This window comes from Ylistrum balloti, unplaced genomic scaffold (assembly GCF_031769215.1).
Source record: "Ylistrum balloti isolate Yb309-2 unplaced genomic scaffold, AGI_CSIRO_Ybal_v1 Utg370466, whole genome shotgun sequence".
NCBI classification, from domain to species: Eukaryota; Metazoa; Mollusca; class Bivalvia; order Pectinida; family Pectinidae; genus Ylistrum; species Ylistrum balloti.
Genome location: NW_026782307.1, coordinates 235,898 through 250,708, shown reverse-complemented (window position 1 = coordinate 250,708; position 14,811 = coordinate 235,898). Strand labels below are relative to the sequence as shown.

The 14,811-nt window shown below is 32.9% G+C and overlaps 1 protein-coding gene across 1 annotated transcript; it reads right to left on the bottom strand.

The window, feature by feature from the left end:
- Positions 1–515: 515 nt before the first annotated feature.
- On the bottom strand, positions 516–3,758 carry LOC132555247 (glycoprotein 3-alpha-L-fucosyltransferase A-like). The gene is made up of 2 exons (XM_060219596.1): positions 2,673–3,758; positions 516–572 (listed from the first exon to the last, which is right to left on the bottom strand). Exons 1-2 carry the CDS (start codon positions 3,756–3,758, stop codon positions 516–518), a joined length of 1,143 nt encoding a protein of 380 aa, XP_060075579.1.
- Positions 3,759–14,811: the final 11,053 nt, after the last annotated feature.

Sequence of the window (14,811 nt, the reverse complement as noted above, 5' to 3'; positions counted from 1 at the left end):
TTACCACTTAGAATTGAGAGTTGTAAACAAAATGAATTCCTGTCTGTAGCCAGGCAGATAATACAAATACATACACTCTTATCTAGCATAAAACATTTTACATCGCTCTAAACAAACTTTCGGAATCGTTAATCTTTTGAACATAGCCAAATGATATTAGACTCCTCCAAATAACATACACACACATTATTACACACACACACACACACACACACACACACACACACACACACACACACACACACACACAAACACACACACTATCACACAAACACACACACACACCACCACCACCACCACCACCACCACAGACACACACACACACACACACACACACACACACACAATGCTAAACGTATCTATACTTTAAGCGCTATCAACTGAGCATCACAATAGAGGTAATGTAGCATATTGTATCTGCTTTTACACCTGTAACACTGTCGATTGAACACCATTTGGTTGTCAGAGGAAGTATCAGTACATAGGTATCACATGTCAATCATTTACCAGAAGTTTTACCAACCCAAGTCAAACAGGAACCTATCCCAGTGTCGTCGTATAACTTCTTTTATCTGCAAGAAACAAATACACATGTTAGCTGCACTTTCGGTATAAAGCTGTACTTCCGGCATCACAAAATTTAGGCAGTATTAGAACATGGAAAACATCAAATTTCTCTAGAATATTTTTTTTCTTCTTGATAATTTTTTCTGTTGCTATGCTCTTATGAAGTAATAAAACAAAATATTACAGTCAGACTAGTGTCTCTATAGCAGCTATGCTTCTAAAGCTCGTCCATTTATGAATCCAAAATAACAAATTAGATACATGTATATATCCTGTACCACAAATATTTTAGCATTATATTTTCTCAAAAAATAGAAAACATAAAAATAGTCTGCAATATTTTGCAAATGATCTCAAGTTCATTTGCTAGACATAAATCGAATGAGTATCAGCTTCTAAAACCTTTATGATATCCGTATGATAATATCAAATCCTGTATTGTAGTGTCAACAAGAATTGTCATCAAAGAAAATGTCAGTTCAGTTCGAATTTATCTCTACACCTTATAAACTAGTATTGCTTAACTTGTAGACAAGCAAGTTAACAGATTAGATTACAAGTAACTTGACCAGATACAGATGACGGAGTTATCTCCTTAACTATATGTAATGACAACTTCCCTGACTACCTGTGACTTTTACTTGTTGTTTTCCTTTAAAGAACTACTTGTAATGTATCATGTTGTTGTATTAATGATCTAGGTACCTTAACTTCATAATTAAACATCAATTATACCCTTTTTTAAACAAAAAGGAAGGGCTAATTTGTGATGAATGATAACCATCCTGCTTTGAGGAGATATAATCAGCATCTTACCGTAAACAATGTAGAGGAAATGCATTGATGGAATGCTTAATGACATTGTCGTTAAAAGTAAGATAAAATAATAATTCGAATTATCAACTGGTAATGATAAACGTATATTTTATTTGTATTAGCCTTTTACAGAATACTTTGCGTTCGGAGGGGTGGCGAGGGGGAGGGAAGTAGGCTGCTACAGCACAAGCATATGTCTGGAGAGGAGGAAGCGATTGTTCTACACTTGACCAGTTTGTACAATACATGGCAGATATTTGGAAAAGACCAGAGAAAGTGGACAGCTACCAAGGCAGGGGACAAGTGCTTCAGAACAAGAACAGTAACATTATTTGTACAAACACACCATCTGAGTAATCTTTATGTGCGTAATCATGATATAGATCCAAACACTTTATCAAAAACCACGATACACCCTCTCTCTACAATGTATCCTATTGCACATGAATGCGTAACAATTGTGTTGCAATATCATTAATGATATAATTAGATAAGATATCTATATCTCCAATAATTCAATACAGGGTATGATGCATTTAATTTTTCAAACTTTATTTAACTCATTATATACTAAGATATTACTGGTGGCGACCCCTCTTAATCCGCCGCTGAAATAAAGGTATATTTTAGCACTGAATTGTAGTTTATGAGCCATAGGGTAGTATATGTTATTATTAAGCATGAAGGATTGACGGTGTTATTCCATTTAAAACATCTATATGGCACTGTTAGCAGATTTGATTTCACTGGAATATACTGTTTGTCATACGGAGGTGCCAGTTTATCTCATATCTTCTAACCGTTAAAAACTCCATAACAATGTCAGCTCGATCTACGTTTGCACTGTTGTATAAAATTAACCAAGGTAATGTGCTTTAAAATATACTCATGATTTGCTGGATACAATTAATGCACAATTGAAATACGAGTGAAGTTACCATTACAGTACCCCTTTGTGATGATGTGACCATAGCAACCTCTCGCTGATCACGTGACTTGAATGACCTCACGCTGATCATGTGACTGGTTGTTAGATTGTTTTTATTGACAAAATGAATGCTGTTGGCGTGGCAAATACTTGTCAATGGCGTTTGTTATCAATCACCCAGCTTGCAAGTTTATTGCAATAAATACAATCAGAAATATGCATGTAATATTTTCTCTTGTATTTACCGAACACACACGTACCTTGGTATCCAAACTCTCTCTCTATAAATTGCACATATAAAGTTCATATACCGCAAAGTATACTTCTTACATGCAATGTACTATATCTGAATATTACTCACCGACCAGGTTCTACATGAATCCGTCCTTAACCATCTATTTGGATTAATTATTGTTTGAGCTATCATTGGTTTGTGAAGGGCGTCGCACAAATATCTAAAGGCGTATAATTCGTCAATATCAAGTTTATATTGTGTCCTCCATGAAAAATACTGCTTGTATAGTTTTTTGTTAGTACTAAGCATAATAAGATATTTTCCTAACTCTTCTGCGCCATTAAAATCGTGTATATTAATGTAAGTAGATTTAGGAATGTTGCCAGCTTGTTCAGGTGTCCAATTTACAATTGGAACACTTCCCTGCTTCAGGCTTTTCCAGAACTTTTCCGTGATATAATCTCTACAATTAGCATTTTCAAATGCAATACGAAATCTATATTTATTAGAATTACATTCAGCGGTAGGGGTTCTTTGACATGTAAGGTTACCACATCGCCCAAAGAAATCGATATCAATATATTTTTCTAGCTCGCGCAAATATCGATATCTTTGAACGTCGTCCTGACAATCACTAATCACAGCGACCGCCATCTTGGTTTTATGGAGAGAAAAATCCATGTTTTCGTACGTTTCTGCAGCAATCTCTTCTTCCTCGCGTGACAGAGGAAGAAATTCTCCATACGGACTTTGAATAGTAGCATCAGCTCTGTATGTCATGGTCCAGTTGAAAACACGTGACCATGTCGGTCCTGTAAAGTGATGATGGGGTGGAGCTTCCATGTTATATAATACCCAGACCTGATCTGGCCTTCTAAATGAAGGTACTGTTTCCCAAAACCAGAGGTCAATAAAGTGGAAAAGAACAGCATCAGCGCTGCCAAGCTGACTTCGATCTGACGTTGCAGTACATGTATGTTTGCTTCTATTGATTGTTGTTGAAACAGATTCAGCCAAATCCCTAAAAAAATATTTTGTCCATATTAAAAGTTTCTTCGTACTTTTATTAACAAAATTTGTATGATGAAAATAAATTATATTTTCTCCGCAAGTTTTTGTTTGGCAAGTTTCATCATTGATACAGGTATACATCCAAATGTAAACAACACTCAACACTCCAAGAAGCTTGACTGTGTGTTTTCTTGGGATCATTTTTCGTACCATTCCAACTCGTCTATTTATTTTTCAGTGTCTTTCTGGAAGAATAAAAAAAAAGTGCTTAGTCCAAACCATGACATCATATCTGAAAAATTAATCACAATTAAGTAAATATTTATAACAAAAGATCAAACTGATAAGTTTTGACAGTTATTGAAATCGTCATCAGTTAAGATAAACATAATTTTTATCATGTATTTTAGTTAGAAAATTCTATTGAATATTTCCTGTAGAATATTTTATGTGTTTCTACCATTTCGTGTTCCCGAATGATATTTTTTCTTGAAATACCCTTTAATCTCACAAGCAAATTAAGTATTGATGAACCGTTCGCCACATAACACTCTACACAAAAAGTTATATATTCCATCCAAGACTTTGATTCGAACTTAAACTGAAATAAAGTATCGTCCTTATAAAGGACGGATTAATAGAAGGATATTATCGGTATACAATTATGTGTGAAATTTTCTAAAATGAAGGATATTCAAATAGCTTAGAATAACTCAGACGTAAGTGTAAAATGACGGAAAATATTTTATTTGTAAAATGAAATAGGATTCAGTGTTTTAATACATTTTTAAAAATGATATTACACGAAAGAATAAGTTTCCAAAACATATGGCATGCTCATCAATATGAATTTTAACATTTGAAACTTGTTTTATCTGTGTTTAATAGACACTATCTATCAATCGACAAACGTACGTTTTAACGTGCATTGCTGGAGTGTTTATATTTTCGATGAGTCTATTTTTATATACCCGAAAATGGCACAAAATCGCAAAAACATTACATGGAAATTGCATTAAAGGGAAAACTAAAGTCTGATTTATGAATCCATGAAACTACGTTTTTACTTTACTTCAAGCTTCAAGCTTTCGGTAAAATGCGAAATGGTGAATCATTCAAAATAGATAAACTATATTGTAAATGAATGGACTCATAATTTTGTTTTGGTTAAACACTAATTAACCTGTATTATCTAACAATACTGTGTACAAATGTGTAAGGTAGTTATCGTGCTACATTTGTATGTTTATTTTCCTTCACGTCTAGTTAGAATAAAACTACTATATATCAAAATAAAAATAGGCAAAGAAATTAAGCTTGTTTATTATTCATGATACGCCATTAACTAACACCAACTAAAAATAAATCGCTTAAAATCGAAACAGGCTAAATTTCAGTTTTCCTGAATCACGTTTCCGCAGGCTCTGAATATTACGTATTTGATATACATTTGTATAAAAACTATATTGTCGTGTTGCATCATCTCCCACATCCTTGGTATCTTCAGAACAAGCTTCTCGGGGGACAAACCTTTATCGAAATGGTCAGTGTATGAACCGCCATATTGAACTATAGATTTCAAATATTAACTTAACTTACAGAAAGATCGTAATGATGAAAAGTGATGGCTTAATATATTGTATATATACCCTGATAGCATGTTGATTAGTTATTATCAGTAAACGAGCTGGCCGATGTCCTGATGTGCTAACGTGACTTATCATTATTTTTAATTGTATAATATATATAATATATATATATATATACTCTTTGAATATAAAATATGTAAATATATGATAACATTTACAGTCGTGTAAATAATACAAAATATCAGTACATGTGTATTCGTGGGAAGAATGAGTTAATAAACACCAAAGAGATTTAAGACATCATTTGTATAAGCAACAATGGTAGTGGCTTTGTGCTATCTCTAGCAATTTGTTGCAGCTTTCAGTGATAGGTAGGAAGTGTACACGTGCATGGCATTGTCCATATCAGTGTATTTTATACAGTATTCAGTATATCTGAGATTGTACATAATTTGTTGTTTTCCTGGTATCACAGATATACAGCGAAAAACATTAATTTCATTATATATGATACATAACAGTGAAGAAATATTGTTGAACTAACCTTTACATAGTACCGCCTTTCAATACAAATGTATAGTACGTATGAACGTACATAATAAACACATCTACAGGATATACACGTGGCACAGGGACTGCTTTATTTCATGTACATATGTACTTCCGTTTCAGGAAATGTATGAAATTATTTCTTTTATCGCAGGACTACTATTCAATACATACAGTTTGCTGATGATGTCGTGATGGTAAAGATTTATAATATCCATCTGACGGTCGTAAAGTATAGAAATAGTGATCATCACTATCGGTGTATTGTTGCAGTTATTTCAAACCAAAGCGATAATCATGTGCTAGTCTTAGTCTATAGTTTAGTCTAATGTTTAAAGAAACTTCTTAAACAAAACGTCAGCAAGACCGTGATTTACACACAAATTAGGTCCACTCCAAGTGGGAGAGTTGAATTGATAAATAAACGACGTATGTAGTATTTTTGTTTTTGTGAATGTATTTGTCTGTTTACTACTGTTTTCATCGATATTATTTATTTTATCACCCACTGACACGTGACTCGATTACCATCAATAACAATTATGCCTGCAAAATGTTATTATTCGTAGCACAAACTTAAAGATAATACTTATATCAAACGATATTTACATGTGATAATTTTCTAACAAAATACATAATTAGCCCATGGTATGTACTAATTAACCTCAGGTCGTCTCTCGATATACACAATTATTAATGTGTATTTCTTATCTAAAGATATTGAGTATATATAACATCATCATATTGATAAGTTCTTGTTTTTGCCAATGAACATGGTTAATTGTAACATATACAAATATGCATGAATGTAACTTTTGAACATAAACTATCTAACTTGAAAAGGAAGGTATGGCTATATTAGGCAATTATGTACATATGAAACTACGTGCCGGGACTTTTGACTTTTATTAATTATGATTATTAATTATCAGATAATTTATCCGCCTATTTTTTTTTTTTTCCCATATCTTTGTGTCGAGGGATGAGGTTTCTTTGTTTTAATTCTTTCAAGTAATTCGAATCATGTACCGGAATCAAGGGAGAGAACTTTAAACTGGATATACGCTAGTTGTTGAATCCTTTCGTATATAATGTGAAGTTATCAATCTAATAAACCCGTGTATAAGTAACAATACCAACAGACATGCTGTAAAAGATGTTTGCTGATATTTTCGCTAGGCGAAAAGTACTAAACTAGATCAGCATTTTATAAGATACAAACAAATATCTAAAATACAGCTTTCTACCTATGTAGAATTGTTTTCGGGTCAACTGAGAACATTAACCTATTAACATCAGCTATCTACCGGTGAGTTAGTGATGATATTATGACTTTTACACTTGTACTCCAGTTACTTTAAATAGCATCATTTTCATCCGGATTTATCAGTGGTATAACACTTTCGATGTTTTCATTATTTTAATATCAAGTTATTAATATCTAGTATTTATAAGTATCTATTGAAACAACCGAACGACGTCATTAATATTACATCAGTATAATAACGTATGTACTTATTCTCAGGTACATCTCTAAACATGTTTAATAAGGTTCTTCATGATATATATTGCACAGGCTCTATTCACAAATGGTGTTCGATAAGGCGTATCATTTTCTATCTGTTCTAAGGTCTTTGCCCTAATATTAAACATCAGTAAAACCTAAATAAATTTGCATGGAGGAAAAATGAAATTTATTGTAGTTGACCCTGGTTTGGCTCATACACTTGTGCAAAGACTAAATAGTTTTTTATTATTATTATATTTCATGTCGCCATGAGGGCATATTAATTTTCAATTGACATAAGGATCAGAGCTTTACTCTACACAAAGTCTCGACACCTTTTTTTCTACGAATACTGTCTTGGATCGGTTGATTAAATGTTCGTTTCAAACAGGCAATTAGCAATTTTGGATAGAAATCTTAAAATTTCATTTTTTATGGTATGCAATTTCACCTGATTGACTAGCACTAGCGATGACACTAAAAACACAAATCACAATTAACTGCATTGAAGCATATAGAAACTACTGACAGATCAATAAACCTATTATTTTTACCTTTGATGTATCTATCCCTGTATCGAATAGTATTGAATAAATTTACTATACCGACTTTACAGTCCGTCTGTATCAGATTATGCTTGGGCGACTCAACATGTGCTTTCAATTTCATTACGATATTGATCAAGATTGTCAGTGTTATTCTCATTAAATCGTGTGGATGTGTTGCAGGTTAGGTTAGTGCCGACTCAACCGAATTTCACTATTAACGTTTTCAACGTCATAACAATAAACCAGTGTAAATGTAGCAGACAGTTATATAATATTAAATACGTATTTTACTTCATCTTAATGGAGATTTATTTGTAGTACTCGCAATTGAAAAAAAAAAAACACAAAAAGATAAATTTTCCGCAGTTTCAACAATAAAGACACATCTTTAAAAGCTTTAAGACGATATTTTGACTGAATCATATTCTAATCTTGTAGACGCTATCTGCTTGTGCCTTTAAATGAACTACATTTTCCGCACTTACATCATCAATTTTGTATAATAGAATGGTCATCATATGTATAGGAATTGGAAATTGATAAAAATAACAATTTTACGATAATGTGTTCTAGTACATTGTTATCGAATCGCTAAGGCGACCAGCTTTGTAAGTGCTTGAAAACACTTTGTAACCATGCACATAAATAGACGTAGTCAGCATAATTTAATGTAAGTCTTTTTAAAGTAATCTCTATTTCATAGTTTTATATGCTACCTGAACCGTATACAATATCGAAATCAATTTATCACACCTGAGCGAATTCATCGTTTATCCTGTATTACTGCCAATTTATATAAGACAGTGCTTATGCTCTCAGTGTAGTTTATGATTTCGACAATGTTCCTGAAAAAGATGTAAGAGAATTCAGGATTACCCTAGTGATCCGTATAGTCAAAGATGCCAAGAATTAACAGATAACAAGTGTTCGATATACTAGAACACGTCCATAACGAATAGTCACCAATGATTTCGATGATGTAATTATCTATGAAAACATTAGCACCTTCGTCATGAAAACCCTGACCACATTTTCATTTTGAAAAGATGTACATACCTGGATGTGTGATGTCCTATTGCAGCCACGGTTCATTGTGTACATCAAATCAGATATCGCTAACTGACGGTGTCCGTGAAGGTGCGACCGTCCTGAAATGTAATACCGCCGATACTGGAGACGACACTGTATTATCATAGATGCGTGTACCTGGCGAAGTCAGGTTTCGTTCTGCGGTATTCATAGTGCCGTCTTTTAAAGAGAATAGTATTATGGGCTTGTGTGTATATATTAGAACCTTGGTAATGCATCATTCAAGTTACATTAGAAGATATATATATATATATATTTCTAATGGGGTTCATATAGTAAGCGAGAAAAGTGTACGAGTGTTGATAAGGCGGGGTATGAATAAGACACACTCAGAATTATCTTGTTTCATGGTCTAATGAATATCATCGTAGCAAAGTGCCATTAAGGTTTGGCGGTGATTACTGGTATCCCAAGGCAAAAATACCGTAAAAACTATTTAACTTATATAAAATAGGACGTACATGTGGTTATTGGATAGTTGTCATACGTAAAAGAAATTAATTAGAAAAAACCCAAGACAAACAAACAAATAAAGCAAAAACAAAGCAAAAACTAACAAAACATGGAAGACAAAACACGTTTCTGAAGACAAACATAACGACTGTAAAACAGGAAGATTAAAATAATTAAGAACATGGCGAAATAATTGTGACATATTTAAAGCTCAACACTAAAAGCTGTACAATATTGATAAACAATAACATGTACAGATGTTACAAAAACGGACGTAATAGTACAATGAAAAAACATATCTAACAGCTCATTTAATTATCTGTAATAAATGAAGATAAATTAATAATACAAAATAAAATTAATTAATTTTAAAAAGTGCATGCTGAGTAGCAAAAACAGACCAACACGTTGAAACAAAAAATCAGCACCTACAAGTGAAAAAACAACAAACAAACAAAACACCTGTAAAATAAATAACATTAAGCAACAGACACTTAAATGCTAAAAAACAAAGCCGACAAAATATACCTAAACTGTCTTAATTAATTACTCTGTAATGATGCATTCACAAGGAAGAGACTGAAAACATCTCTGATTTTGAATACTAGAGATAGGTATTTATTAAAAACAATTCCCAACGTATTTATATCAAAGATACTTTCAGTTTGTTTAAAGATGAAAAAATAAGTAAATACTGTTAAAAGTGCTGAATCACAGATCACAATTCAGTATGTAGCCAAGACGCAGCCAAGTGTGAAGGGCTAAATATTGTTAGATCAAACATTTAAAAGAAATTACTCATTCACTTTTATATTTGGATATAGAAGACACCAGATGTACTTTTTATTAGTCAGCTGAACCGACATGGTTTTTTTTCCTGAAATTATGTAGGCCATATAAGCGAATATTTTCATTTTTATCTCTAGAATTACATTTCGCTCAACACTGTTTTCCAGAATAATACATACTCCGTGAATATCTAACCCTGATATAGATACTTGTAACAGAATACATGTAAATTGTATCTTTTTTAAATGAAAGCAAAATGCCAAACGTATTACAAAATGATAAATATATCGTATCAAAACTGAATTTCATATCTGTTCTACATTATTAACCGTCAATGTTTTCATTATGATCAAATAAAATATCTTTTCATTCAGCAAACCTGATGTAAGAATATCCTTACTGTGGAATGAGCCACGTTAATTACGCATGGTATTCTCAAGGTTCTGTCAGTATATTGCAGATGAAACATAATCCATTGTTATAACAGGTGCTTTTCCTACTTAAGACCAAATTGTATTAAAGACATCCAAGTAAATAGCACCTTCTAATACAATTTAGAACCAGATATAGCTACATAATGGATTTAACTGCGTCATACAGCTGTTTCGTCCTTCTAAGACTCGTCAATGATGTTGTTGATGCTGGAGGCAAATTGCCCTTTTAGGTATAATGATACTGTTGACTTTCTTACTATGATGCATAAATGATATGTAAATCGATATTGACAAGAAATTAAAGTCCTGGTTGATACTGATAACAGCAATGTTATATTTTCCTTTACGGATCTAATGTAACACCTAGATAACAAATAAAATTATGCCAGAAGTGGCAACAATATAAATGGTAACAAATATGAAATAGCAAAGCACAGAGTTTGGTGTCGCTTTCGTGATAAAAACCTCTGGTCACGATTTTGTATGTAGTGAGTTTGACTAGCAATGATTCAATATAAGAACAATAGTGTGTGCCTTAGGATTTTCTGTTGCTGCTATTAAAGGGTATTCGCATGATTTACAATCAATAAAAAAAAGACTTCACTAAGCACAGCATGTATAAGATAAATGATTTACATACGTGTTAAGGTTCGATATTAAGTGCTTAAATAAAATGTACGTATCGTGATTTCCTCACTTCAGGTCACTTAATCTAGATAGTGAACAATTTGCATCATTATTATACGAAATACTAATATGGTTGGAATAACATACATAAGCCTTAAAAGACATGCTAATGTGCTTCAACTGGAATCATAAGTTTATATGCATGTCGCCCTCAAATATTATGTGGAATCAATTTCAAATTCAATGTTTAACAAGAGGCCCAAATATGTCAATGCCAAACTTATTTAAACTTTGTTCAAACTTAAACACTTTATTTTGGAAAATAGGTCAAAGTTATGTTTGTCTATTGTTGGGATTTTTCTATGGAAGGCATGTATCATATCTAAATGCCTTGTTGGATTTTAAGAATCTGTTTAAGACATTTTAAACCTTTCAATCTTCATTCAAGCAATAAAACCAATAAAACTACCCTGTGCCTTTTTGTTTTTAAGTTATTTAAAAGTTTTGACACAATTAACCCTTGTGATAATAAGAATGGGTCAAGGTAATTTATTTCAACAAAAAGAGCAGGTTTCTGTTCCAACAGGCTCTTCATCAAATATCAGTACGAAATATTTCTATCCTAAGTTTCTTTGTCATTGACAAGAATTTGTTTGAAAACTTTAACTCACTGGGTCACTTGGTTATTGAGAAGTTGTTTAAATTTTGACGCCGGATGGACAACGAACGCCTCATCGTAGCATAACCCTGCTTACACTTAGCGCATATGAAAACCAACAACAAAGACCATAGCTTTCTAAATGAAATATCGATAGTTTCCGCTTTGAATCTGCAGTTCTAACACAAGAGCGAAACAGGATGTGTTCGACCCCATAGCATGGCGTTTCCCGTGGGCAAAGTTCATTAATATACACGAAGTATTGATTTGTCGTCTTGTTAACTGCGCTTCAGATTCATGGTCATTGAAAAGCTTGATGTGACTGTCCTGGTGTATACAAACCTGTTGAATGTATTAACCCGACATGGACCAGGATCGATTATTCGGAATCAAAGTTCTTACTCTATACAATCTGTCCCAAGTAAATTGAAATTGTTATGAATATTTTTTTTATATTTATTGGTGTTAAATTATAGTAACAGTTTGTTAAACTACTACATATAAAACCGTGATGTTTCCTCTTACACACAAAACGACAATTTCTAACCAAATTAAAGTATGTATGGAGAACAGGAAGAAGGGCTTATAAATCTTATGAGAGCATTTTCATGTGTGGAAATCTATAAAACGAAGTATTTACCTCGTTGTTATATTTTACATACCGCAAAATTTATTTTAGTTAACTATTGCATTTGATTTTAACTCGAAAACTCATTTGGACAAATACATTTATTCTCAGGCTTAAAAACGTGGTCATCGAACCGTGTATATTGTGTAGTGAACAGAGCTATAGGTCTACACATGTTCCTCTTTAGGAACACCGACTCGCTTAAAATCGTACGATTTTTCGATACAACAGGCCCATTGGTCCTGTATCGCTCACCTTTTGTTCAATGTTATCTACAAATACATATACATTTCATTTGCATTTCAAGTGAGTCCAAATCATTGTTTCCAAATTAACATCAAAATTTAGCATTTTCATGATTTCTGTTATCAACCTTATAAATCGTTTCCTTGATTTATTCAGTAAATCTTCTTTTAGTTTTTTTTTAATATTTGATATATAAAGATTTTACAATGCAAAGCTTCAAATATTATTTGTACTACTTCCTATCACAAACACGCCAAGTTCCTTGTTAATAAGTGAATTTCGTAGGTCAACAAAGGAGGACAGGAAGGAATCTTTACAGTGACAAGTTCGACTGCTTATCTTACAAAACTCGTTTGCTCTTCTGGTGTTATAAAGATGTAAATTAGAATGTCGGGTGGCAATGAACTTTTTAATGAAATTTAATCATATTTTATGTCTTCTTCTTCTGAATACCGATGAAAGTATTTTCTTTTACGTATCAATTACCTTATGGTATTGTTCAACCATGCAGGTGAGTTATAGTTTTAGTCTTATGATGTGTACATTATGTGGATGTCTTCAGTATGATGTCAGAAACGTGGTCAGTACTTTTGTCTATGCCTTTACTGTCTAATGTGCTATCCCATTTGTTTTCAGAAAATTTGTCCCAGTAATCGTCATAGTTACCGAGGTCGTACAGCCAAATGTTACAAACCATGACCACCGAACACTGGTCAGTGATATCTCATAGGTTGATCGAGAAAGCTTTCTCCGACATGTCAGATGTCAGTTAAGGATGGATAACTTATACAAAAGAAATCAAGAAGAGAGGAAGACAATTCAATGACGAAGCTAGGTTTGACGACACTCTAGGTAAGTTTGTAACAAGTTACGAATGTGAAGAGAGTTGTTATCATCATTCACAACGTTTGCCTTGAAATCGCCGGTTATAATCATATAAGCAATTCATGTGTTAAAAACAATTTCGCTTGAATGAGAGATGTGATCCCATGAAGAAACAGACTGATAAGGGGCCTTATCAATCCCGTCGGAATCTGAAGTTATATCATACTGACTAAGCCATGTTTCAGTAAATGTTAGGATATTAAACTTATATAGTTCACTGAAAACAATGTCATATTTGAGTTTTATTCACGGTACGTTTAAATGAACAAATGTGTATTTCGCTTATGAAGCAAAGTGATAAAAATTTAATACATTTGACCCCTAAAAACTTGAATATGGGTTAAAACTTTTTTTTTTCTTTGAAATGTTGCCAAGTTTTATCCCAGAAACCCCTAAACCAGGCATCACGATTGCATGATTGCAAGATTTAGGTTAATCAGACGTCATTGAGAGTTACACATGTTACACTGGATATAAGTATTTTCCCTCGGAATCGGTCGGATATCTGTCGTCCTACGTACACTAGTTTGATCAAAGCCATTATGGTTGATCAGAATAATCCACTCGAGAGTTTTAATAAGTTGTACATCGTGATCACGAGTAAAAAGTTAATTCCATATATTTTTTTTTTCTTTTCCTCAAACGTTATGTCCATGTAAATTCTTTCGAGTTTTATTCCAGAAATATCGAAACCAAGCATTATGATTGCTGGCTTCTTGGTTAATCAGAAGTTTGCTGCAACACATACTTCAAAGAAGAACAGGGGCGGATCAAAACATTGGTTGAATCTACTAAATAATCAGTATGACATGTAACATCCATATTATACTTTTTAGTGTACATGTACATACATCTACCAAATAAGCTGGTTACTGCTTCCTTTTTAAACGTATATACTAGGTTCTGTTACGATTTGTCTCCCTTTAAATGTGATACAGTGTATTTGGATACATACTTTTTCTTGCTGTTCTGACTACATGTAATCGATTTTTATCCCAAAGAAATGTACGTTTGAAAAATACGCCCTCTCCTCTCCCGCATTCCCCCCGCCCCCTATCCCTCCCGTCCCCGAAAAAAAGCAAAGAATGACAATAACACAGAATAAAATCTTCACCTAAAGGGTACGATTTAAACCACACAAAGTCAAAAGAAAATACACATTTAACATGCACTTACTCCTAAATTCGTGACCAATTTCATATGTTTTTGTATTTGTACCATAAGTTAATCTTCCGATGTAAAATATTTTTTT

Excerpts from the sequence above, each read along its gene's own strand:
- LOC132555247 (XM_060219596.1), bottom strand. The coding sequence starts at position 3,758 with ATGATCCCAAGAAAACACACAGTCAAGCTTCTTGGAGTGTTGAGTGTT. Across the intron at positions 573-2,672 it reads ATTCATGTAGAACCTGGTCG|ATAAAAGAAGTTATACGACG; the intron begins GTGAGTAATATT and ends TGTTTCTTGCAG.